The sequence below is a fragment of the Fundulus heteroclitus genome, chromosome 2 (genome assembly GCF_011125445.2).
Source record: "Fundulus heteroclitus isolate FHET01 chromosome 2, MU-UCD_Fhet_4.1, whole genome shotgun sequence".
NCBI lineage: Eukaryota > Metazoa > Chordata > Actinopteri > Cyprinodontiformes > Fundulidae > Fundulus > Fundulus heteroclitus.
This window is the reverse complement of record NC_046362.1, coordinates 22,098,768-22,125,546: the sequence shown is the minus strand read 5'-3', so window position 1 is coordinate 22,125,546 and position 26,779 is coordinate 22,098,768. Positions and strand designations below refer to the sequence as shown.

General features: G+C 38.5%; 1 protein-coding gene across 1 annotated transcript; it reads right to left on the bottom strand.

Annotated features, from left to right (window-relative positions):
* Positions 1-1,670: 1,670 nt before the first annotated feature.
* Positions 1,671-14,979, bottom strand: LOC105935575 (muscarinic acetylcholine receptor M2). Its single transcript, XM_012876066.3, has 4 exons — positions 14,770-14,979; positions 7,634-7,860; positions 6,545-7,393; positions 1,671-2,599 (listed from the first exon to the last, which is right to left on the bottom strand). Exons 2-4 carry the CDS (start codon positions 7,802-7,804, stop codon positions 2,279-2,281), a joined length of 1,341 nt encoding a protein of 446 aa, XP_012731520.2. The 5' UTR covers positions 7,805-7,860; positions 14,770-14,979; the 3' UTR covers positions 1,671-2,278.
* Positions 14,980-26,779: the final 11,800 nt, after the last annotated feature.

The window sequence follows — 26,779 nt, the reverse complement described above, 5'->3', positions numbered from 1 at the left end:
TGAAGCAGGTGTGCAGACATTTAAATAAACTGTGAACCTAAGGGGTGTTTTCAATCAGATCATCTTAATCATTGCTAGGTCAACTAATAGCTTTGCTGTGTATAGATTTAGTTTTTTTGTGAGTTAGATATATACAATCAGTCGACTTATCAAATACAGGAAAACTGATTTTTCACACTTTCATTCATCCAGTTAACAGGAGTGAACTGTAATACCCATTGGTGGCGCTGTGACATGTGCAAAAAACACCAGGCTTGTGAATCTGCATGTGAAATAAAAACAGAAACATGGTAGGGATCAAACACAAACATTTACGCATGTTCTACGTGAACTTTATGTGGGTTAGCAGGGGACCTGCCCGACCTGTAGAGCGGGCTCGTTTGAAAAGAGGAATCTGAGGATATCACTAAAAGCCATAACAAAGCCAACATTTGCCTTAGCATAAATGCAACAGGGAACGACGACATTTTTGCTATATGTAAGAGTGAGGTGCATGCGGGTTACAGAGAGCCAGATGGAGCTACAACGCTACCATTAAAGAAAAGATGCGGCTTGCATGCACACATGGAAAGACAAAACCAGCATTCTGAAAATGTTCAACTCTGGGACTCTTCTGTCTTGCCCTGCCTTTGTCAGACTTCTACAACGAGTTTTAGCCCCTGGATTTGTCTTCCCGTCTCTGCTCTACCGTGCAGGACCCAAGCCTGTCACCTGGACTTTGATCAAGCTTTTGCCATCCTGCCTGATGCCTCTGCAGTGTGTGGGCCAGCATTCATCACTGCCAGGTCTCCAGCTCTCTCACTGGGGATTTTCCTTTCACTGGACCTTATAAGAGGAACACTGTGTCAGGCTTGAATTTTGGGCCTCCTGCCTGTTTAGAACATTACAACTAGTGTTGCGCCGATGCCGATACCATACCGATACCATCTGTTTGATATTGATGTGTGTGTGTGTATATGAAGAACTGCATACTACTTAGGGTAGTAGAACTTTTTATTGCCTATGACTTTTGGCTCTCAAAGGCCAAAATAGTGCAACATTTGTGAAATTACAACATGTATAATAGTAGTGCAACAGTAAGACAGTAAGATTACATTATTAATTGAATAATCTCTTTTAAACCCTGAGTTTTGGCTCTCAAATGTCAAAATAGTGCAACTTTCATGAACTTATATAACATGTATAATAGTAGTCGAGAGAGAGAAGGCTGTGTTCAAGTGACATACAAACACCAAAATGGTATCGGTGCCCTATTTGTTGGTACTCGCCGATGCCGATACCACCATTTTAGTGCTGGATCGGGGCCCTGTTCGATACTGGTATCGGTATCGGTGCAACACTAATTACAACTAGAGGACAGAACATCAATGCATCCATCCATTCCCTCCAGAAGACTATGAAAATGTTCATGACATCTGTCCCATCCAGTGTTTTGTACCTAAATAAAACACAAGACTCCATTTAACGCAGAGTAAAATGGGGAGTGTATAATTGCCTATTCCAGTATAAAGTATACATTTTCTTATGACTTTTTGCCACTTGGTCTTCTACATTACACCATGGTATCATTGTGAAACAGTTTTGCTGAACAACCGCAGCTCATTTATATCACATTTAGCAGAAATCAGGGAAACATGAGCCAGGTTATTACAAAGAACACCGACGCCAAACAGCGTTATCTTTTTATTTCTGAAAAACATGTCTCAAAGGGAAATGATGTGAACAGATTTAACAATTAGACTCGTGTCACCACATCACACATTACAGACACCATTAATGTGAGCCTAATCTGAGTAAATCTAGAGAGGGAGGAGGGTTTATCATTGCTAGTAATGCGGTTTATGTTTGCTATATCACTTTTCTCTGCCTAATACAGGCAGTTTGGCAAATTCTTTTTGCTTTACTTTTTGCTCTAGAAATACACGTACTAATAAACTGTCCTTCATACTAACACAATTAATTATTTATGTAGTTTATGTAAACTTTACCTCATTTACAACATTACAATCAATGGACTGCAAATGTTCATGTAGAAGGGAGCAAAAGGGAAGAACACGACAATAAAGATCATCAGAGCTTGAAAAACTAATGAGAATTAAAAACTGCAGCAGGTCTTTGTAAGCGTATAAAAGAGTACATACACGTTTTACACTTTACATGCCTTAAAAGAAGTGAAGTGCACAGTAACCGAAGTAATCTATCTTTGACTGTTTCAGCTTTTGCCGTTTTTCATTAAATGCCTCCATCAGTTTCAGCTCCATCCCAGACTAAAGCGTCCTCATCGTCCACGAATGTTCTTGTACTGGCACAGGAGCAGGTGCTTGAAGGTGTTCTTGAAGGTGGCGTTGCAGAGGGCGTAGCAGGCCGGGTTGATGGTGCTGTTGATGTAGCAGAGCCAGTAGCCGATGGTCCACAGCGATTTGGGGATGCAGACGGTGCAGAACGTGTTGATGAGGACCATCACGTTGTACGGCGTCCATGTGACGACAAAAGCGACCAGGATGGCCATGATGGTCCGCGTCACTTTTCTCTCCCTGGAGGAGTTGCCCCTCCTTTTCCACTTTGCCACAACGCGCTCGCTCACAGCACGCTTTGTTACCTGGAGGTTGAGAGGAGAAGAAGAGGAAGGGAAAGGCTTCTGTCATTGGTTAATTAACTGTGTTGACTATTTTATAGGAGGGGAGGTTCTAATGTTGTATTTGTCTTCAGTTTAATCAATTAGGAAAATGATTGTTCCTAATTATATGCAAACAAGTGTTACCTGAGGCTCTGAAGCCACAAGTGGCTCTTTAGACTTTACACAACGGCTGTTAAAAACTAACGCAAGTTTACGCAGTTTTTCAGTTTTTATCATGGGATACTTGCAATAAATTTCACAATAATGCAAAAAAAAAAAAAAATACCAGTAATATTTGTAGATCCTTTTTTTCGTGTCAATCGGTGGCAATTATGCATTTTTCTTAACATACAAAAATCAACATTTCATAAAACATTTTTTTTTAATCCTAAAAATAGAAATGGCCGTTCCTTAAACATGACCATAAATAACAAATAAAACATATTTCTAAAAAAAATATATAAGTTGTCTTTTTTTCCAAAAGGTAATGTAATGTTCATGGCTCTAAAGGACTATTATTTAGCTTGACTGATGGCAAAATTGGCTCTTTGTAATGTAAAGGGTGCAGACTCCTGGTCTGAATTAATTTGTAATGACAGTAGTTCAGCTTTACACATCAACATATTTCTTTATTTTTTTGGCAGTTTTTTTTTTAAACACTTCATCACTTATTTTATCAGATAATTAGTACATTTTTTATAACTGTAGATTTTAATTTAAAATTCTTATGAGAAATAATCAGTTTCACTTATCATTGATACTGACAGTTATTTTATGCAATATATACAATGCAATCTACACCAGTTGTTTAAAAATAATCCATTTGGTACTAGGCGTGTCTGATATTTCAATGTTTGTTAGATAATGAACCTTAAACATTGAACAAATTTATATATCAGGCACATTTAGTTGAGATTTAGGAATAGCCAGAACTTGCCGGTGTAAACTGAACAAACCATCGACTTATAGCAGAAATAAGCCTTTATTAATGTCAAACTATCCATATACCTTGTTTACACCAAAGCTTTCATACTGCTACCTGTTTTGCCATGAAATCTGGCATATTAAAATGTGTTATGTAAGTCTAAACATGAGGAAACGATGGGGGATTTTGTGGAACATTAAGTCTTGTCACACCACTGAAGCATCTGTGTCTCTTGATGACCTTCCTTTTTAAATGCTGTGATATTTGACAACCAGACTTTCACTCAGTTTTTCTGAAAACATTTTGACACCTATCCAGGAGTCTTTGTTTATTCTGGTGGCTCACACTAACAACCTGTAATTGGAGCGCTGCTGTTTTTAAACACATCCTCCTAGGTACATTCCAAGTCAGAAATAAAACATCACTAGCCATCTTTGTCAAAAGAGAAAAAACAACAATGAACAGTGGGGGAGGATTGTTACCTGACTCCGCCAGATAGATTTGCTCCGCATATCCATCTGGAAACCTTCCATTGAAGTAATTTTGAGAAGGGGCGAAAATACTGGTTAGCTGATTGGCCTATGTTGGTGATAGACGGGCCAAATGAACCAATCAGATTCGTCGTCGCTCGTAACAGAGCGACGACGAAAACACAACCACAAGCCAAGCTACTCTTGCTGCTGCAGGTAAAGGCTCGTTAGCTCAGCAAAGAAATACTCTTTAATTCCGATAAAACTTGCTCGATAGCCACGCTAACGCTAGTTTCATCGGCTGAAGCCGCCATGCTGTTAAGACTGAACTGACGCGCTTCCCGTTGCGTCACACCTCAACCCGCCTCAAAGCCAACGCTGATTGGACGTTCGTTTGGTGAACGGCTCCAAATTTTCTTCAACGGAGAGTATCCAGACTGATCTGCGAGTGAAACCTTGAAAGCTCGCGAGATCAGGATGGTCTCACGAGGCTAGGAGGATTGTGGTACAAGCTCTCAACAATCTAGTCCTAAAACCAATTTCAAATAAATTACATAAGCAGTCTCGTTGTCGTTGATTTGGATCTGAGGAGGATGGACCTCTATATGCTGAAAAACAGCAGCGCTTCAACTGCAGGTTGCTTAAGTGCGAGCCTCCAGAATTGACTCCTGGATGTGTAGAAACATTTTCAGAAAAACTGAGCAAACGTTCTGCTGCCTCCGATTTAAGCCTGCTTGTGGCTTCCTTAGGCCAGTTGGCTGGTGAAGTAGATATCTCACACAAGCAAGAGAAGAATCAAAAAGTATCAATTGTCATATATTAAATTGTCTTGAATGTGAAACCATTGCTGTTGGATCACAGTTGATTGGCTCAGCTGCTGTGTAGCCAACTCTGGTTCTTGTTGCACACAGCTATTTTTCTCATTCATAAAAACTCTGAAATTGGGGACATTTCCGGAGACAGCTTTTGCCAGTGACAAATCACCCAAAATGCTGACTGTCATTGGAATGGGGAATTTCTGGTCACCCTATTCTAGCTAGACAGGTGTTAGCTGAACAAATAGATAAAAAGATCACAAGCTGCCTTGAAGGTTCTGCAGGTTTTTCATTAAAATGTCAGATTTTGTTTTGGTATGTGAGATAGAGGAATGACAAGAGTTGTCTTAATTTATATACAGTATGAATAATTTAATTAAGTTTGAGTATTCAAAGCCCCGTAGCTAAGGCAAAGTAACAAAAGTGCTAGTTAACCAATGTCAAGAGCAACTACAGCTACAGTAGCACACATATGATGTGGGGTAACCTTTTCTTTTTGTGATGAAAACAACACAAAAAAAAACACTGAAAGAAAATATACATTATTGTTTCAGAGTTTTAAAGCTGCCATTGGGCTGTGGCTTGCTAACGTTTGCTGCGTATTGCACTTTGCCGTTAGCTACAGTACAGTAGGTCATAAACCAGTAAGTTAAAAAGGTAAAGCTTCAGTGAGTTACTGATTATTGTTGTGACAGAAACATTAGAAGATAAAGTGATAAAGCACAATTTACAGATAATCCAACATAAGGTATGCAATAAAATAAGGATTTCTATTAGTTAATCATTAGTTAAACCAAAAATACAGTTATGACAAACAATTGTGGCTTTTATTAGTTTCTAATATTATATATATATATATATATATATATATATATATATATATATATATATATATATATATATATATATATATATATATATATATATATATATATCTATTTCGCAAGTATTAAGCCAAGAGGGAAGTGTGTAAAAAATGAAAACGTGCAAAAACATTGAAAAATATGTAAAATCCTTCGATTGAAAGATTGCATAGTTACTGTAACCAGATTTTTTTTAATGAATTGCAAAAATCTATTTTTACAGTATGAAGCACTAAACACATTGCACCAATGAATAAAGTTAAAAAAATATTTTTCATATGATTTTACCAATTTCAGCAGTTTGGGCTACTTGGCTGCTTTGTTTATTTCATTTATTTTATTCTAAAATGAAAGACTTTTTTTTTGGAATAAAATGAAAGAGTTTAGCAAATATGCCACCAACTGCAAAAGAGTCACGAAATGACCCCATTTAACAGCATTTCTTTTGTGAAAAGAATTTTAAAATCTCATCCAAATCTATGACAATCTTTCTGACACAAGATATTCATCCATCCATCCATCCATCCATCCATCCATCCATCCGTCCATCCATCCATCCATCCATCCATCCGTCCATCCATCCATCCATCCATCCATCCATCCATCCATCCATCCATCCATCCATCCATCTGGTTCTGCCTTGGGATTCTCCTTCCAGCAGAGATATTTAGCTACAAAATACTGACACCAGTTTCATGGTGACTTTAGGAAGACAAATTATTTTGATATGAAACATAGCAGTAACTCCAACATTCAACAACTAAAACAAAAAAAAATACTGATACTCAAACTATTACTGTACATGTTATAAATCATTGTTTAGTGAAGTGGACCTCAATAAAAATCTTTCTCACCATTAGCAGTGTCCTTGCAACCATACTTTGTCGATCAATGGCTGAATTCTGCAGTGATGGTGGCTGCGTTTGATTTTTATCGCCAGTTGAGCTCTTCCTTGATGAACCAGGATCTTTGGACGGTGAAGCTTGGACAATCTCTGATGCCGAGTCCACCTGGTCAGCCTTGTCTTCGTCGCACGGCCCGGTTCCATTTGGCTGATGCAACATTTCCTTGTCCTGCCCAACGGCGGCCTCCTCCTCAGCTTGCTTTGTTGGGACGCTGTTGTTGTCACAGCCTTCCTCTTGGCTGTTGGAGGGCGCTTCAGCCAAACTTGTGCCCGAGGTCTTCCTGCTGTCCCTCCTCATACGGCTGCGGCTGGCCCTTGAGATCCGCCAGTACAGGTAGATCATGATGGCCACCGGCAGGTAAAACGCTGCTATGGCAGTCCCGAACGTCACCGCTGGGTTGGAGAAGAACTGGATGAAGCAGTCGTCCGCGGGTACAGTTCTCCCTCCTACGATGAACTGCCAGAACAAAATGGCCGGAGCCCACAGGATGAAGGACAGGACCCAGGCTGCGGCGATCATCAGGCCGGCCATCTTGGTGCTGCGGCGCGTTGGGTAGCTCAGGGGTTTGGTGACGCAAAAGAAACGGTCGAAGCTTATGATGAGCAGGTTCATGACCGAGGCGTTGCTGACGACGTAGTCAACAGCCAACCAAAGGTCACACACCACTGCGCCCAGAGGCCAGTAGTCAATCACGATATAGATAGTATATAAGTTCATGGAGAAGATCCCAATAATGAGGTCTGCACAGGCCAAGCTGAACAGGAAGTAGTTGTTGACGGTCTGCAGGTTCCTGTTTACCTTAAAAGGAACGACACGGAGCAGGCTGTCAGATCCTAATCTTTTTTGTGCAGTATGATGCATGTTCCCTTGTTCCTATTAGATTAGCTCTCTGCTACCGGAGTGCACACGCTGTATTCTTATCTCTAAGTCTGGTCATGTATTCTAAAAGTGTGCAGAGAGGGATGCTTGAGTCAGATTCATTAATCATGTAGCGAGTAAAAAAAAAAAAAAAACAACAACAACAAGGAAGACCCAAACCTTTATGGAGAGCATGACCAGGATGTTCCCGATGACAGTGATCAGACTCAGGGATCCAGCCACAAAGACGATGAGCCCAATCTCCACTGCTGTGTATGGGCTCCTTGAAAAGAGGCTGGCGTTATCGGCACTGGTAAAGTTAATGCTGTAAGATTCATTCGGAGTCGCCATCCTGTCTGATGTCGCTCTCAGAGAGTCTTCAGGCTTCACTCATTTCTGCACAATCCCTGGTAATGACAGAGATCGAAGGGGGGAAGAAAACATTGTGTTTAGGGGTGTTTTTCATCAGTGCTCTGTCATGTTTGTTTTCACAGATCATTCAGCTTGAAAACAACCTGCAGGTGTTGGAGTGTTTTGAAAAGCAAGGCTCAGGTGAGCAGAATGGACAGGTGCGAAGGGAATAGGGGCTGTCGCGGGTGTGTTTACCGGAGCACCGCACACACTCACTTGAGGAACAAAAAAAATAAGTAAATGGTTTTTAAAACAGCTTACTGTGAAATCGACTTGTTCAATATACTTGTACATGTCAAGCACAACTGAATACGATTAAACCCTGAGACTGGTGTGTCTAAATCAAAAGAATTATCTTTGGCAATGTGTTCTATTCTCTATTTACTTTCTTTTTTAAATTATTTTACAGGTCTGCTCAGACAACTACTCTGCTTTTTTTAATTTTTATTTTATTTGGTAATTTTTGAGCAATACAAAGTAGTGCATAATTGTAAAGTGGAAGAAAAGTGATACATGATTTTCAAAGTTTTTGCAGAAATTAAAAAAACTAAATTGGGTTGAACATGTATTCAAGAACCCTGAGTCAGTACTATGCAGAACTACCTTTTGTTTTAGTTACAGCCACAAGTCTTTTAAGCTTTGTTACTAGCTATGCACATTTAGAATATTACATTTTTAGCTATTCACATCCAAGCTCAGTCTGAGTTGATGGGGATCATCAGTGGACATAAATTGCACAGCACTGACAGACGCTGGGCCATTCAAATTCATGAATATTCTTTGATTTTAATCATTCCAATTCTATCTCCGCCTACCCAGTTTCTCCAGATTGATAATGTGCAGAACTCTACGTTCTGCACATTATCACTGCTCATATCGAATCCATTTGGGGAAAGGCAGGACATTCAGCAGAACTGTCCAAGCTGATTGGGCAAAGCGACACCTAGTGCTCGCCAACCAGAGGTTGATTTTAGCCAATCATGGCATCACATTAAAACGTAAGCAGCAGACATCATGAGAAATCACTAGAAGGTATGCTAGTCAAGGCACTTCTTGCTGTTTCAAAGACGATATCATGGATTCTTACAAATCAGATGTAATAGCAGCAGCTATGCGTGCGTCCTTCTGCGCTGCCATGTTTATGTTGGTACAGCTGTGTGGGATTAGATTACACACAACTAGACTCTACTTACTATTTTGGTGACTTTTTAAAAGCTGTTGTTTGCACAGGATGACTTTTAAAGGTACCAGAGTAATTGGGAATGAGTACTTTTACATGCAAGCTTTGCAGACGTTGATACTTGATTTATTTTTCTTTTTTTAAATCCTGTGCTAATTTCCTTTTACTTCAGTAGTACCAACCTTACCAAAAAACAGCTAAAATATTTAGTAAAATTTAGAGGTGTTGAGGGACCAAAGGAGAAAAGGTCAACGGAATGTAAATACTTCAATGTTTAAAGTTTGAATGTTCATATATATATATATATATACTGTATATACTGTGTATATATATATATATATATATATATATATATATACTGTATATATATATATATATATATATATATATATATATATATATATATATATATATATATATATATCAGCGGATTAAGTTTACTATATTCAGTAAAGCCAATAAAGTGGATTTGAATAGTGCTTAATCTTTTGAATCTTTGTCTATTTGTGTGCTTTTTCTAAATAAATTTCAGGAAAAGCAGAGTTTTTATTAAATATTAAATCAGGACACGTTTCTCGTAGCTAAAGATTGGTTACCCACTGAATGATATCTCTGATAGCAGAAATAAAAAAAGCCGTTCCCTGCATTATGAAAAGCGTGTTTGATATTGAATTAATACATGTTTCCACTGGGGCCACCCACATGTGGTATCCAGGCACTCATGGTGCTGTTAGGTGATATGCACAAAAGCTTTTGCATAAAACAAATGGAAACACTGCCGTAAATGAATTTCTAAAGGACTGTTTAACAATGACTCAAAATGATCAACAAAAATAACAAGCTGTCCTCTACACTGTTGAGGATCATTACGGTTATTGTTGAGCTAAAAAACATCAGGAATAGAGATGCAGCCTATCAACAATTTGATTATGTTTTGTGTTCTGATCAAAAAATCAATATTAGTTTAGTCCAAGCAGGTCGTTGCCTGCTGCTAAAACCCTGTAAGTGACTCCATTAGGGCTCATGATAAGATCATACTGTACCTGAGACATGTTTTTCTTCCTGCTCTTAAAGCCAGATAAAACTTCATTACAGGGTCTCTAACTCTATCACTCACTCATCAAAGACCCATTCTCAGCCTTTTCTGTCACAGATAAAACAGGTTTATATGTGTATCTTTGCTGGGTTTCAGTTTAAGTGTGAGTCTCTGTGCATCTCTCTGACAGGATGCAAACACGTTAAGGATTTGATGCTTTGTGGTAAAGTTAAGGTTAGTGTTACTCTGCACATAAAAAGAATCTGCTTACAGACACACCTCGCTGGTTCCTACAGTTTGAAACGAAATAATGCAGAACTAAACCTACATTAAAACTTTGTTGAGTTGAGCAGTCACAGTAAGGCAACCCCTAATAGCAAGGTAAAGCTCTGGGGAATTAAATTAATTCAGTGTAATTAACTCCCACACATAGGCGGGCACAGTTAGCAGTCCTTTTAAATTAAAGCTGCAACATTTACAGTTTATAAAAGCTCATTTAAAATAATCTGTAGTTTTCTCCTTACCAGAAATGACTAATTAAATTTACCTTGTTCAATTTATGTATTTAAAATACAGTTACATCATTTTCTAATCTATTCGATATAGCTGTAAATATATTACATAAAATCTAAAACTTGACCGTGACTTTTTATTATATTTTTTACATTAGAAAGTCGATATATATTTTGCCTGCCATCAAAACCAACTGGTTAAATGTTAATCTGCTGTCACACGGTTTCCTATCTTGCCATGCTGATGCTTTGAACATGGTATTACAGGAATTTTAAAAAAACATAATTTTTGTCATGTCTTTGAAATATGTGTTGAATGTGCTCCCATTCTGAATATAGTCGGTATAGAGGGGTTGAGGATGTAGTATTCATTGTATTCATCTGGGACAGGGTACATCGTACCTGCTGTAGTCTAAGGAGCAACTGAGTGTTTTGGAATTAAATTTTAATCATTTGAGCATGCCCCAAGCAATTATTAACCTAAAACATTGGAAAGTAAGACAAGCTGTGAGCTTTTTTTTTTAGTTTCAAGTACCCAGCATGCTGAGGTGGGTGAAGTGTTTTTTCATAAGCTGTCAGAAAGCGTAATAGGTTTCACCAATTATCCATCTCATCTCTGTATGGTCGAAAGCCTTTTTTAATTTTTCAGTAATTGAAACAACACCACAAAAACAAAAATAATTAGAATTTGTTTTAAAAAAGCAAGCCACAGGCAGATTCATTCGTTGCTTTAAACACGAGTTAAGCAACCACCAAACTTGTGGTTTTACCCTCCTTGTCAGGTTTGTCTGTGTTTGTGATAGGACCAAAGTGCAGATAGGAGCTGGGAAGCTGTATATTAGAGGAAGTTGTGGTTTATTAGAAATCCGAAACAGACTTACAGGTTGGCAGGCGAAAAACAAGGTATCAAGAAGACAACTAGGACAAGACCAGAATGAGGTAGCGTGACGCAACACATTTATGTAGGAATTTTATCACTTCTCAACTTTGCAGAACTGTTTTGATTCAGCCTGCTGAGGGGGATTTGAACCATGAATAAACAATTTAAGCTCACGCTACAGCATCTAAATTAGATTTGAGTCCATTTGAGGGAAGATAGGTGAAGCAATTAAGCGCAGGAGAAATGTGTAGAGCTAATTCAGCAGGAGTGAGAGCAATGATACAACAGAGACAGAAGGGGAATAGAAACCGATCAGGAATCCATGCGGAATGACCAGCTATAACCAAAAGAGCTTACTAACTGAACTAACAACAGGAAAATATAGATCCAACAGAGCTACTGAAATGATAATGAACAGAAAATGACTACGGCAGAAATAAGGTGAGAAGACCAAAACAGATCCCCAGGAACTTAACACTGAGTCCTGGGGACACTCCTTTCTTTTGCTGTGAACATTTTATGAAGTAGCCATTTGAGCTCTTTTTACAGTATTTATTTAGAACCTGACAGGTTGATATCAGTCATTTAATTAGTCGTGTCGTCTGCCCTAGTAGCTAGCCTGCATTGAGCAGTTTAAATTAACGACAGACATGCTAACTGTTGTATGTTAGTAGGTGTTTCAAATGAGTGTAACATTAAAAAGAGTGATGGGTAGTATTGTTCTTGCATTTACGCCATGAGTGCTTTTCTTTTTTTTTTTTTTTTTTTTTTTTTTTTTTTGCAAACAGCTCTACTAAATGGTTCACATTTTTTATATATACCGGTAATACAGGGTGCAGTAACGATGGGTAGGATATCGCCTTGGAGAAACGAGCAGTCTAGAGTTTCAAACTGCTCCTTCTGGTCTCCCAATGGATGCTGGAGATATAAACTGTTCACCCTCATGTCATTGCAAGGTAAAGTAAATCTACATAATGGAGGCAGGAAGCTATTCAATCCAGTCTGGTCCTATGTAAAAGACCACGAAAAGTCTATTTAAGCTCACGCTACAGCATCTAAATTAGATTTGAGTCCAGACTTTGACCAGGCCAACTAGAACCCTCCTTTTTGAGTCATTCAAATTTGGACTTTCTTGAGTGCTGTGCATCATTGTCTTGCCGTGTAATGCAAGCATGCTTGAAATGAAGTCATGGGCTGATGGCGGCACATTCTCCTGTACGATTTTCCTGTAGGGAGCAGAATTCCTGTTCCTATTAATTAAGTTGTCCAGGATTTAAAGCAGGGAAAGCAGCACATATTGCACATACTGTTAAGTTTGGTTGGATAGCTTTTTCCCCCTCTTCAGGTTATCTATCTTTGTTTGATACACTAAAGTAGTTTAATGATCTGAAAAATTAAAGGGTGAATAAAAAGCAAAAAAACAGCTATGATTTCAAAATCTGACATAAAGTCAAGCTTTCAAACTTGAGCTTTAAAATGTTAATAAACAGACAGGGATTTTAAAAATGTGCTTGTGGGCAAAGTGGACAAAAACGATCAGCTACTAGTGAAAGCCAGAGTTCTTTTAAATCTAGATTAAAAACACATTTGTTTAGGATTGCCTTTGACTGTTCTAGTTAAACTGCTTTACTGAAACATCATTTGTTCAACTTTGTAGTCCAACTGTTTTTAATATTTCCCATGTTTTATTTTGTTTCTACATTTTATTGCAACTTGCTTTTATTCTGTTTTATTTTCCTATATCTTAATCATGTAAAGCACTTTGCACAGTCTTTGTACTGAAATGTGCTATAAAAATAAATTTGCCTTGCCTAGTATTTTTAGCTGCTGTCGGCATCTTCCTGACTTCACCTCAAGGTTTTTAAAAGCCAGTCAGAGCGGCTCTGAGATGCAGAATATGATCTCTCCAACAGATTCATGTGATGTTTTGATGCAACATAGCATAACGGTGGAAACCAGAACAGGAATTTGATGCTTGCTCACAAGCTGAGCGGCTCTCCTTCTCTTCATTCACACTGGAATCACCTTTACTGGATCTCCAAAATTAATGTGCAGAGCTACTGGAGAAGCTCCCACCAGGGAGGAGGATCACTTGGACATGCAAAGAAACATCAGATCCTGTAGATACAGCAGGTGACAGCTGCTCTGGTGATATAGTTAAAGGAGCTGTCTCGCTGGGCTGCCTGAGCACAGCTGTAAAAACGGCTGTATTGACTTTGATGTCAATGAAACACGCAACTGTTGCCAGTAGCAGGCAGACAGAAAGGCATGGGGCTTGTTTGCAGAGAGACAAGCAGGTGACCGAGCACAAAAGGAGCATTTTACAACTACCGCAATAAAAGAGGCGCAGCTTTTAATGCAGGTATTTGATCTTGTAAAAGCATTTTTATTATTTATCTCAAACATGGTATATAGCTGTTCCATGTAACTGAGTGTTTGAACTAAAGAGCAGCAAACACACCATGGACACGTAAGCTATAATCAACCCAAAAAATGAGCTTGACCAGAGCTTTAATTTGTCAGAGACATGTGATTGATGTGAAAGTGTTTTTGTGACAGCATCTTGAGTTAAAGGCTCCTGGGAATCGTACAGTGGTTTTCAAAGAAGTGTGAGTGTGAAGAGTGAGAAATTTAACATCAGTCTGAGATGTAGCCTCGCACAGAGGTGTAAGAAATGGGCAAAAAAAATGGAAAAAGTTTGTGTAACCAAGGAGTTTAACGATAAACATAAAAAAATATCAATTAATGGAGAGATTTATAGTCAAAAAAGGTTAACACAGTTTGTAAAAACGTTAGGAGCTCCATGCGCCTTATTAAAGTATAATCATGGTAATGAAGAGGGACTCCTTGGAAGCAGGGAAACTGGGTGTCCAGATTCCAGATCTGTTCCTGGTGATGCGCTGAAGCCATTTAGTTAACGGCAGAAAACAAGATCTACATTTCCAGAGCACCCTCGTGAGAATACCTCACATATACTCCAAACATCTTCCAGATATTCAACCAGCTTACGGTATTGTAAAATTTACTGAAACATTTTGTTACGATGCGTCGATTTTTCAATTTTTTTGTCTTTGAAAATCTACATTTAGTTTTGTCCTAATGTGTCAGAACTCCTAAATTGGCATCTTTCATTCAAGCTGTTCATAAATTTGCAAAGGTTTTTTTTTTTTTTTTTTTTACTTTTAGAAAAAGTGGTAATTTTCAATTGTTTTACCTCTTTTCTGTAAGCAATCAGGCATTCAAATCTGACTTTGTCGCACAATAAGTTTGTAAAGCTTTCCAAGTGATTGCTCTTACCTGGAGAAGTTTAATAGAAATCCGTAAGGAGACGTTTACCTCGTCCACAGGGGACCACTCAGATAAGCTGTTTCAGCTGGGTCTTTTTTTTGTCCATCTTAGTTTCCCTTGTGCCAACACAGATGTAGACAGAGCAGCAGAAAGTACCTTGTCTGTGGATGAGGCTCCTCCTCCGGTAGGGTCCAATGTGTCTGTGTGTTACAGAGACTGACAGTTTGAGCAGGGAGGGGTCATAGAGCTATTAGTGACTGTCTGAATCCCTAAAGCAAGCGTTGCATGTTTAGATAGACAAGAGACCAGGACAGAAAGGGAGAGATGTGTGATTCAGGACCGTGGAGAGCACTGGCCTCTGCAGCACAAATACACCATATTCTCTCTCATTTCAAAAGCTCCAGGCAACCGGGAGGAAAAAGCATCAATGGCCGCAGAATATAATGAAATGGTAAAGTTCTATTAAAGAGGACAACAGACGAGGGTCGCTCTGTTTCTCTGCTGCTGCAGGACTTTAACCTTTAAGACTCTGTTGTTTTGACCTTTTAACCAACCCGGTGACGCAGCCTGCCCCAGTTGGTGGATGACCTTACTTTGATGGAGCGGCCGCTAAAGATAATGGTCCCTCTACACAAAAACCATATCACGAGTTGAAACCAAAAATATCTCATTAAATACGTTTGAACCTATTGCCGCATCATCAGTACCGCTTTATTATTAATTCATCTTTGCTGTGCCATAGAAAAAGCATTTGCAACCCTAAAGATTTCTTCTTTTTTCTTTTTTTTTTAATTACACATAAATGCTACAGATCATCAAAGAAATGTGATACAAGACAAAGATAAAATGTGTAAAAGCAAAATGGAGTAATGAAATGATGATTTAACTTATCATTTTATGGAACAATGAATTTTGCTCTGTGCTAGAAAATCTTGAAGGGACTAATTTTGCCGATCAGTTTGCCACCTTAAACTCATATTTGGGTTTGTCAGATGTTTGTCTGTTGTTGTTGGACCGGACTTCAGGCAGGAGATCAGGAATTGCATGATGAATAGCTGGTGGTTTAATGATTAATAAAATGACAAGGCTTACAGGCAGGCAGGTGATAACACGAACCAGGAACACGGCACGATGGAGACCAGAACAGGCGTAGCATAACGGAGGACCTGACGATGAGTATGACTGAACTGACTGAATAAATAGGGGGGTTGACAGGTGGAGCAATGAAAAGTGTAGAGGTGATTATGCAGAAGGAGAGCAAGAGCAATGATCTGACAGGGACAGTAGGAGAGCAGAACCTAACAGGAAAATATGGTGAAAAAACAGATGTGGCAAAATAAACCCATGGCTAAACTAAGACAGGCAAGAAAACAAGGATCTAACAAACACAACTATGGCAGCTATTTATATTGGAGAGTCATCGCAAAATGAACAGAAAGTGTGGCAACTGCTAAAAAGGGACCAGGTATTTGAGAATAGAAGAAAACAAAGGAAATAAAACATAAAATTAAAGAATAGAACACAAACATAGTAATAAAAGACTCCCAGGCCTGGGAGGTAGGGGGCCAGTATAGGCATAAATGTCTGGTGGCCAAAAAGAAAGTTGGAGACCACCTTCACATTGGTCAAGTCACCATCAGGGACCAATCTGAGGGCAAACCTCAATTCGCCATTCTATGTTTTCAGTATGATCATGACGAAAAAAATAGATGTGACCTTGGATGCCTAAAATGAGAATCAGAATGCTGTAGATAGGCACCAGCACCCCTTGCGACCCCATGAGGAATAAGCGTGCATAGATAATGGATAGATGCGCTAGGTACAGTTAAAACCAGACATTTACATACACTTTATAAAAAAAAACACATAAAGTCAAAAGAAATCAGATCTGATTTATGTGTGGACTTGCACAGGTCTGGTCCATCCTTGGGTGCGATTTTTAAATGTCTAAAGGTGCCACGTCTGTCTGTTCAAACAATTGTACGGCAGTATAAACTCCCTGGGACTGCCCGGCCATCAGGCCGCTCAGGAAAGAGACGAGTTTTGTTTCATAGATGAACGTGCTTTGGTCCAAAATGTGCACACCAACCCAAGACCAAAAGCAAAAGACCTTGTGAAGATGCTGCCTGAAGCTGGTAAGAGTGTCATTATCCACAGTGAAATGAGTACTGTACCGACATGGGCTGAAAGGCTACTCTGCCCGGAAGAAGTCAATACTCCAAAAGGAATAAATAAAAGCCAGATTACAATTGGCAAATGCACACAGGGACAAGGAAATACATTTTTTAGAGACATGTCCTGTGGTCTGACGAAACTAAAATTGAACAGTTTGGCCATAATGACCATCATTACATTTGGAGGAAGAAGGGGGAAGTTTTCAAGCTGGAGAACACCAAACCACCTGTGAAATAGGGGCATGGCAGCATCGTGCTGTGGGATGGTTTTGCAACATCTCAAGAAATCCGCAAGAAAGTTGATGCTTAGGTGCAAACTGGTATTCCAAATGGACAATGACCCAATGCATACAGCCAAGAGGATAACAAAGTCAATGTTTTGGAGTGGCCATCACAAAGCCCTGATCCCAGTTTCTCTTGAACGTTTTTGGCCAGAACTGAAAAGATGTGTGCAAGTAAGGTGGCCTACAAACTTGGCTCACTAATACCAATTCTGTCAGTGCAGGGTTTAAATCTGAAGTTTTGGGCCTTTGCATTGTAATGTCTTTAACCTGAATAAGCCTTTTGGACCTTTCACCTTCAAATGCCCATTGATTTCCTGTCCACTGGAGCTGGTTGGATTAATCTTATGGTTTTACAGCCAAAATAAAGCATTTTACTCAAAATGACTTGTTTTATCAAAAAACAACAACACGTGTTTAAGACCTTACAGGCTGTTAGATAATCTTCTTTAAATGAAAGCCACCTGCCGTTGCATCAGAATCTCTTATGTCTTAAATGATTCTTATCTTTTTTCCCCTTTTTTAAAATGACATTCATGTTACCTTCATTACAATTTAGACAAAAAAGTGTTTTTGTCAAAATCTCTTTCTTCAATAAATAGTGCGTTCATGAGAAGCAGCCTTATCTCTCTTATAAATCAGTAGTTTTTTTGTTTGTCTTGTTTTCTTTAGATTTTGTCCAACAGTACCAATTAGACATTCATTGGCGAGTACTATATTTAATTTTTTGGTCTACCTGGTTTAGTAACCTGTTACGTTACTAATTCTAAAAAATATCATAAAGCTACTCTTCTTTGTTAATTCGGTTGTTAACAAAACAGGAACAATTCATTTAATTGAAAAGTTAATACTGATTGGATTTTTGGAGTCTAAACATAAACATCTTTCAAAGCAGCTAGTCTGCGTCACGTCACACAGACATTTTTAAGTCTCAACACTGAGCCAGTTCACCCTCTGTGAACTGGTTGGGAAAAGATTTCATCAGAGGCTTTGTTGTTGGTTTTAATGTTAAGGATGGTATATGCCTTTCATTTTAAGCTACACTAAAAGGCCAAACACATTCATGACAGCCTTCAGAGTTGGGAGGAGGACAGATGGACAGACGGCACACTGCTTTAAGGCATGTTGCACAACACCACGACACACACTACAACACACTAATCCCTGCATACTTACATTTCCTTGTCCCAGTCATTGCATTTCTCGATATTTACTTGTATCTATTAGCCAGAGTTCTCCTGCTTTTTAATGTCTTGTAAAACATATATTATTCTCCTGGTTCTGAGCTAATTGGTTTTCTCTCATGCTTTGCTGTCTGCCTAGAATAATAAGAAAGAGAAGACAATAAAGCTTTCTACTCTTCGCTACTTGAATACAAGGCCCAAGGGCGCAGAAAAAATGGGTCATGTAGCTGGAGCCCCAGCAGCTGTTTGAATAAAGGGTCAGACGCATAATACCAAGACTTCAGTCAAGAACGGCAAGCATTTGTGGAATTTACTGGTGCATTAATTTAATAGTGAGGAGTTGGGCTTTTTAAAACCAAAGTCTTCAATTTGTTTTTCTCCATTTATTGTGGTAATTTTGTTTGATTTTGTTTGACATATTTGTTTGCTGAAATTTTAACATTCACTGTAATTCCCACCCAGTCCAGAACTAAAACATTATGATCTGGTGTGGTAATTCATTAAAGACATTACTGCCCATCATTTTCAGGCTCTGAGAAAGCGACGTGGACTGGGGTAATGTACTTGAAGACAGATTGTTTTGACATTGAGTGTTTTCAGACATTGAAAATAACAAAAAACAGCATTGTGAATTCTATTGTTCCATGATAAATAAATGAGTACAATATTGAAATTAGTTTTTTATGAAGACAATTTAAGTCGTAATTAATACTGTGAGAAGACTGGAAGGGAGTCTTTTTTTTCTTCTTTTTTTAAGGAAAACCTGCCTAAAATGTTCACATTTAAAACTATTTCTTTAGAAATTCTGTGACTTTTTCTTCATGTGGTCCATAGATACCAAACGTCGCCACTTAAATTTTAAGAAATCCATGATTCACAGACCTAATTAGCCTAAGCAGTAATGAAAATCAAAGCAGTTCATAAAAATAAAGCTCAAAACAGCTTTAAAAAGTAAAATATCCAAATTGTATTTATTCAGTTTGCTAGTTTTCTTTTTTATCTTATTTTTGACAACTGTAAATGATATTTAACAACCATACCGTTTATCCACTGAATGTTGCTAAACGAGTATATAATAAATATTGAATGTCAAAGTAATAATGTAAAATGGTCAGAGATAATGTGCCTGGGGCCCCCATATGATCTCAGAAAAGCATTTCCATAAGTGGAAGTTTTTAAATGATTTGAGGCCAAAACTCGTAGAGTCTGTCCCTGGATCCTATCAGGGTATGTTTGACATGTTTGTCTTATTTGAAACTAAAATGTAGTGTGAGGCATTCAAGGTTTTGAAATTTTCACTCTTAAAAATGTTAACTTGACCAATATGAGCTCAGAATCAGTCTTAAAGTCACTTGAAAAAATACTTTTCCCTTTTTTTCGTGACATTCTGATCGTTGTGTCTTGACTCTGCTGCCATCTAGAGGACTGATGTCTCATTCCAGCCACTCATATTTCTACCTGAAAGGCACAATATAAACTAACATTTACCAGACAGTGATAAATGTTAGTACACAGGTGAGGGTTTGTGTGTTTAGGTAGGGATGGGAAAACTGCTCATTAATTACTCTGCAACATTTTAAGATGCTATGTTTTAGTAAACATTCAAAAAAAAAAAAATCCTTGTATAATTGCATTATGCAGTTTTTTTTTCTTCTTGTGGCTGATTTCACAATCATTGTCTGCTATTTCTGAGAATTATTCAAAATCTTAAAGAGGCATTTGTGGGAGATGGAGACGATATGTTACCATGGAGATGGCCATCCTGTCATTGTGTGACGTAAGTTTAAAGCTTAATTACTGTGACTAAGGAGAGAGGGAGAGAGGAAATGACGGGTGTGAATGGTTTTATTGAAAGGATCCTTGGTCGGATCAAGAATCATCTGTGAATCCTCTCTCTGATCTTTTTTTCAGACTTCCTGCTTGATGACACTTTCTCAGACAGTTCAGAGATTATTTCTTGGTTTCAGAGCGGCCCCTTTTTTGATTGTGGTTATTAGTAGAGTCATATCAGTATTTGGTAATCACACTATAACCATTTAGCCAACTCATTTAAAACAACGCGAGTAATTTAATCATAAGCAGAGTGCATCCTAAGAGGAAGGAGCAAGAGTTTTCTTACTTTACAGCACTGGATCTTGATTTACCTCTAAAATATCTAAAATAGGAAGTGTGAGGCCCTCAGTGACCACTTCTTATTACTCAGGTTTTTTACATGGATAGATGGATAAAAATCATTAATTTCAACCTAAATATATTTTGTTTACTGATCTAGATTGTGAATTCTTTTTCAGTCTACTGTTTAGTAGCCAGAGATAGCCACTTTAATCCTTTTTTTGTGTGTTGAAAACATAACCCAGTCTGGCGGGTCACACCCACAACCCACCAATTTTTAGTTCAGTGGTTATGAGAGTGTAAAAAAAATGACCTGAATATTTATTGATGTATTATGGCAAATTCAAATGACGATGAGAGATCAGACAATGATATCAAATATAGCTTATTGCCGGCATTGGGGAAATTTGTCAGTAATAGTGTAACTAGATAGAAAAGAAATAACAAAATCAAAACACATATAGATTAGTGAAGTACATCTTATGACAAACCATAAATTACATACTTATTTTAAAAAATAAAGCCTTGGCATAAAGGTGTAGGAGTCAGAATATTTCCATTAAGAATATAAAAAGTGAAATGATAAGAAAAGATTATTATTTATTCTTGTGGACAGACATGTCTACCCAAGTAATTGATCTGATTTAAACAGCAGAAGCAAAATAAAATAGACATAAAACAGTACAAGATCATTTTAAATGGTAATTGAGTAATGATAAGAATAATATTTACCTTAATTAGTGCAAGTATCTGTTGCTACAAATACTCGCACTCCTCATATGGTCTTCATTTTTCTGTACATATAAAATGTCTTTTTTGGTTTGCCGCTACATTCCTGACAAATGACAAACACTTATGTTTACGATGTTTCTCTTTTGTCTTCTGTTTTTACTCTGAGCCTTGTAACGAAATTTTGCTCAAATGTGCATCGTGAATTGAGAGACGATGAAGTATGTCTAAGTCTGGAAAATCAACATTAAAGACTGTTTAAAAGTGTTCGAAATGAATTTAAAAACCATACATTTAGCATGTAAAACAGTAAATGCACACATGCAGTGGAGAACCGCATGTGCATGAGGTGGGGCAAAAGATGTCAAAATTTACATAATTTACAGTAGCTGACTTTTAGCTCTTCATCCTGGAGCACAGTGGATAATAAACACACACACTAATGAGTCTCACTCTGTGTCCCCAATCTCCATGAAGCAACTGGATCATCAGTTCGCTGATGAGCTGTTCCGTCGCCTCACCGTTTATCTCTCATCATAAAAAAAAAGTCAAAACATTTCCTGTTGCCCGGGGGTACGCCGACATGATGGTGCCATGGCAGCAACGATGCACCTCCCTCCCCTCAGTCAGGGAAAAACAATCCCACACACGATCCTTTGGCGCTCCCGACCAGCGTTTTGCAGATGATTAATAAAAAGGATCAGATATAATGTTTACGCTTGCGCCGCGTATGCAAAGACAAATCTTTCCATGTTCATTTTGAGTGGAAAAATGATGGCACTCGTTTGCATGATGTCGGGGTCATCTGCAAAGAAAATCATATGTAAAGTGAGGAGATGAATTCTGACCACATCTCAACCCTTTCCCATCCTGTGCGCACATAAAAAAAAAAAAAGGGGGAATACAAACATTCGTGCACGGTCAAAGGGATTTTGATCCTGGGAGGAGAACACGGAAAACAGGAAGATCTTTCTCTTTTTGTGACACAACTGACACACAGAGTCACTCAAACAAGTGAAGTATATAATCAAGTAACACGTGTTCAGTCATATCATTCAAAAACAACATTTTACTACCTCTCTGTTTGCTTTAGCTGGGCAGATTTCTACCGCTTTAGGTCCGGGGCTCATTTGAATTCATGGATGTGGTCACCGGCAAAGCTCAACCACAGGGTGCAACCCTCATTTGGGAGCTTATCCCTTCACCTCCTGACTGTGGCACGGCAGGCCTTTTCCATCAGAGCAACCCTTCTTTGGACTCAGCGTGACTCACATCTCCACTAAATAAATCATTAGAAAACCCAGGCCTAAATTCAGAGTTGAAGTCCTCTTTATTGTTCCCTGACTGTTTTCATGTGCAACATTAGTTGTTATACAAGCTCTTCACGTGCAGTGCCTTGCAGAAGTATTCATATGTCAGGGTTGTGGTTGGACCGGAACACAAAGAAGAGCTTGGGAGGTGAATGAAGAATGATTATTTTGATTAAAGAAGGCTCACAAAATATGACAGGAGCATAGCAGGGATGGAACCCGAACAGGGTAGATTCACGGATGAAGACCGGGGACGCTGAACTTAAAGGGGAAGAGACGAGGGAAAACAATACATGGATAATTAGGCACAGGTGAACTGAGTGATACAATTAGGAAAGGAGGGGCAATGAACTGGTAGGTGCAGGGAATAACAGAACCTAACAGCGAATAAGATAATGGGCCAGAAATGGGGAAAAAAATTTACTAAATCCAACAGTACACTAGAAGAATCCACAAAAACTGAACTAAAAAAAGGCAAGCACAAATAAGGATCTAACAGAATACTATAATAATAATAAGATAAGCTAATGGAAACTAGATCTAGACGATATTAGAATATCACAAACCTAAACCCCGAACAGAAAGGCAAGGCAAGGCAATTGTATTTATATAGCACATTTGAGTACTAAGACAATGCAAAGTGCTTTACATGAGTAAAATATTGGAAAATAAAACAGAATAAAAGCAAATAAAACAGAATAAAATCAAACAGGTAACACAAATGAGGATCTACGGATGGCCAATGCAAATGTGCACAAGAACAGACTGCGGGATCCCCATGGAGCTAAAATAAGTGATCACACCCTGGGGATCCAGACATAATTTGAAATGGGAAATGACAGTTTAAAAATGTGTTACAAATAAAAGTCTAAGATATGGGGTGTACGTTCGTATTCATCCTCTCACACTCAGATGACCCTAAATAAAATTCAGGGCAGCCAGTCGCCTTCAAAGTCTCCTGATTAGTAAAGATAGTCTACATGTGTGAAATGTATTCTGGTGTTTTAATCCAGTGTCTCACACAGAATTAGACACGTCATCTTAAATATGTCACATCTTAAATGGCTCCAGTGGAAAAATGTCACCAGTTAAAAGCAAAGAGAAACGTCCAAAATTGTATCAGTCTGCTTTGACAGAGAGTTGGTGTTGTTTACAGTGATCTGAGTCTGCCCTCGTTTAACAAAACACACGGGTGAAATATCATTGCAGCTGATTTGCCTAAGTTGTCATGATGTTGCCTGAACAACCAAAGTGTTTACAGCTCCCCTCAGTATGCTGCAGCAACAGATTCTGATAAGAATAATATCTCAATGTAAAACTCAACAGCACATCTCAATAACAAATTAAGATCACTTACATTTTGAATACAAGTCATAGTCTCCTCATTCATTAACTTTTTTTATGTGGAATTTCATAGTTGTTTTGAGTAAACTTAAATCCTTAGATGTTTTTCAATCTTTTGCTTTCCATCCATCCATTGTCTATACATCCTTATCCACAAAGGGAGATACGGTGGCTGGTGTTTATCTTCCTTAGCTGAAGGGCGAGAGGCAGGTCACCAGAGCATCACAGTGCAACACAAGACAAACACGCACACACACATCAATCAGACCGCAAGGGCAATTCAGGGATGCCAATTAACCTGGCAGTCATGTTTTTGGAGGAAGTCAAAATAGCCAGAGAGAATCCATGCATGCACTGGGAGAAACATGCAAACTCCATGCACAAAGACCCAATAGCCTGGATTTGAACCCAGGACCTTCTTGCTGAAAGGCAGCAGTGCTACCTTCTACACACCCATGCAGCCCACCCTCTGTTTTGAGGAATCATAATTATAATTTTTTTCATAGCTATGTTTTCCCCACCACAACCCATATATTAAATTAATGTGGTTTTAGCTCAGACAAAACAACATAAAGTCATGCCATGCAGAGAAACATGCCATAAGCACATTAGCAGGAAATAAAAGCTGTGTTGTGTTCACACCTTGCTGCCTAACTGTTATGTCATCAAGTACATTTGTTTACAATCGTTTCCTTTAGCCTTCCTACAATATAAACTAAAGACTTATTGATAAAGTGTAAAACATTATTGGGGCACTTAACTGTTGTTGTCTTCTTTGCTTACTTTCTAGAAGAAAGCCATTATGCTGCTGAAACAAACGGTATTTGTTACTGCTATATAAAGTCTTTGAATGAACAACATGCTGCCACCCAAAAATAGTTATTTTTCAGCAAAAGGGCATGTTTGTTTCAACAAAGCGATGCAGAAATTCTGAAAGGCTATGCTTGCAGTCTAGTATATATTGGCAAAAAATATTTAAAACGATTTTTTTATTATAAAATGTTGTAAGTGATTTTGTGTAAGATGATTCCCTGGTACAGGATGTCGATTGCTGTCTAAAGTTCAGTAATAGGAGGAACCTACACCAACAGAACAAAGGCTGTATTGTTTTTATTCTCTAAGGAAGACATTAAACATTGCATGGGATAACAGAAAGTCATCATCTTGCATAGTTTTTACTATTGAAATTTCCCAGGTCTTTCAGCCAGAACACCGAGAGGAGGCACACAGACACACACACACACCCTAGCACAACTCGACCACTCTCTCCTCCACCAACATTCTCACCAGGCCTCACGTGGAGCACCCTAAAAAGGATCGATCCCCATAAAGCTGCAGGGCCAGATGAGGGGGATGAAGCTTCCTGCTGGAGTGACATTGCCAGTCTGGTGTCCTGGTGTGAGGACAACGACCTCACCCTGAACATCGACAAGACAAAGGAGGTAGTAGTGGATATGAGGAAGGGGATTTCTCATCAGTCACTGTTTATCCTGGAGGCTGAGGTGGAGAGGGTGGACAATTTCAAGTGTCTAGGTGTCCACATCAGCGAGGACCTCAACACCACACAACTGGTTAAGAAGACTCAACAGTGGCTGTACCTTCTGAGGAGATTGAGGAGGTTTGGCATATCTCCGAAGATCCTCAGAAACTTTTACAGCTGCGTCGTTGAAAGCATCTCAACCATCTGCATCGCAGTCTGGCACTGCAACATCACTGCAGTGGGCTGCAAACGTCGGCAGAGAGTGGTGAAGACAGCAGAGAAGATTACAGCTCACAGAATCATCACCACCATCATCAAAGACCCCAGCCACTCTCAGCAAGGACTCTTCCAACTTCTTCCCTCAGGCTGGAGGTACAGAAATGTGAAATACAGGACTTCCAGTCTGAAGAACTCATTCTTCCCCTCCACCATAAAGCTCTTCTTTGGTCTTCCTCTAGGCCTCCTGCCTGACATTTCCAATCTCAGCATCCTTCTTCCAATGTACTCTCTACCCCTCCTCTGTACATGTCCAAACCATCTTAGTCTGGGTCAGCATATTTGCACAATAATTTTCTTTTTGTATTTTTGTATATCTATATTTTGCTGGTATCCCATCTGATTTCCTGTCAGTTCACTGTATTTTTTAGTTTTGTCATTACTTCTCTTATCTAATGGCATTTAGAGTGTACAGGGTACAGGAAAATAAGAATTTAATTACACAGGGAAACATGTTTCTCGACTGTATATATGACAGTAAACGAGAAACTGATTCTATTTGCGAGGATTTGATGCTTGTTGCTCAGCCTTCTGTTCCTCCCACATGAAAACTTCTAGGTCAGTGCAAGATAAAGGCAAGTGTTAAAACTCAAGCTTCCTGCCTGATTCTTTTATCAATACCACAGCTGAAAGAGTGTTTTGAACATTTTATTGTCCACGTAGGTTAGCAAAATGCTCTATTACTCATGAAATAATGTGAGCTCACTACTAACAGCAAGTATGTTGTCATATTATTAGTAGTTTGTATACTTCAGCTACTTTAAGTACAATTATGTGTTAAGGGAAGGTTGGATGGCACTTTGGCAATATGTTATTGAGAAGGGACCGACCTAATAATAATAATAATAATAATAATACTTATTATTATTATTATTATTATTATTATTATTATTATTATTATTATATAAAATTCAAGGTTCAAATCTGGCACTCAAAGTCACATTATTGCTTCTCTAGTGTGAGAATATCATCATTAAAAAAACGTAGCTGCATTGACTTTTTATGTTTATATTAGGCAAAATGTTTAATTTAATTGTGTTTTCAGTATTACCTTTTGACTGTGGGTCGATAATAACATTATTTTGCCTTAAATTATAGTTTAATACATTTTTTTACACATTCACAGGAG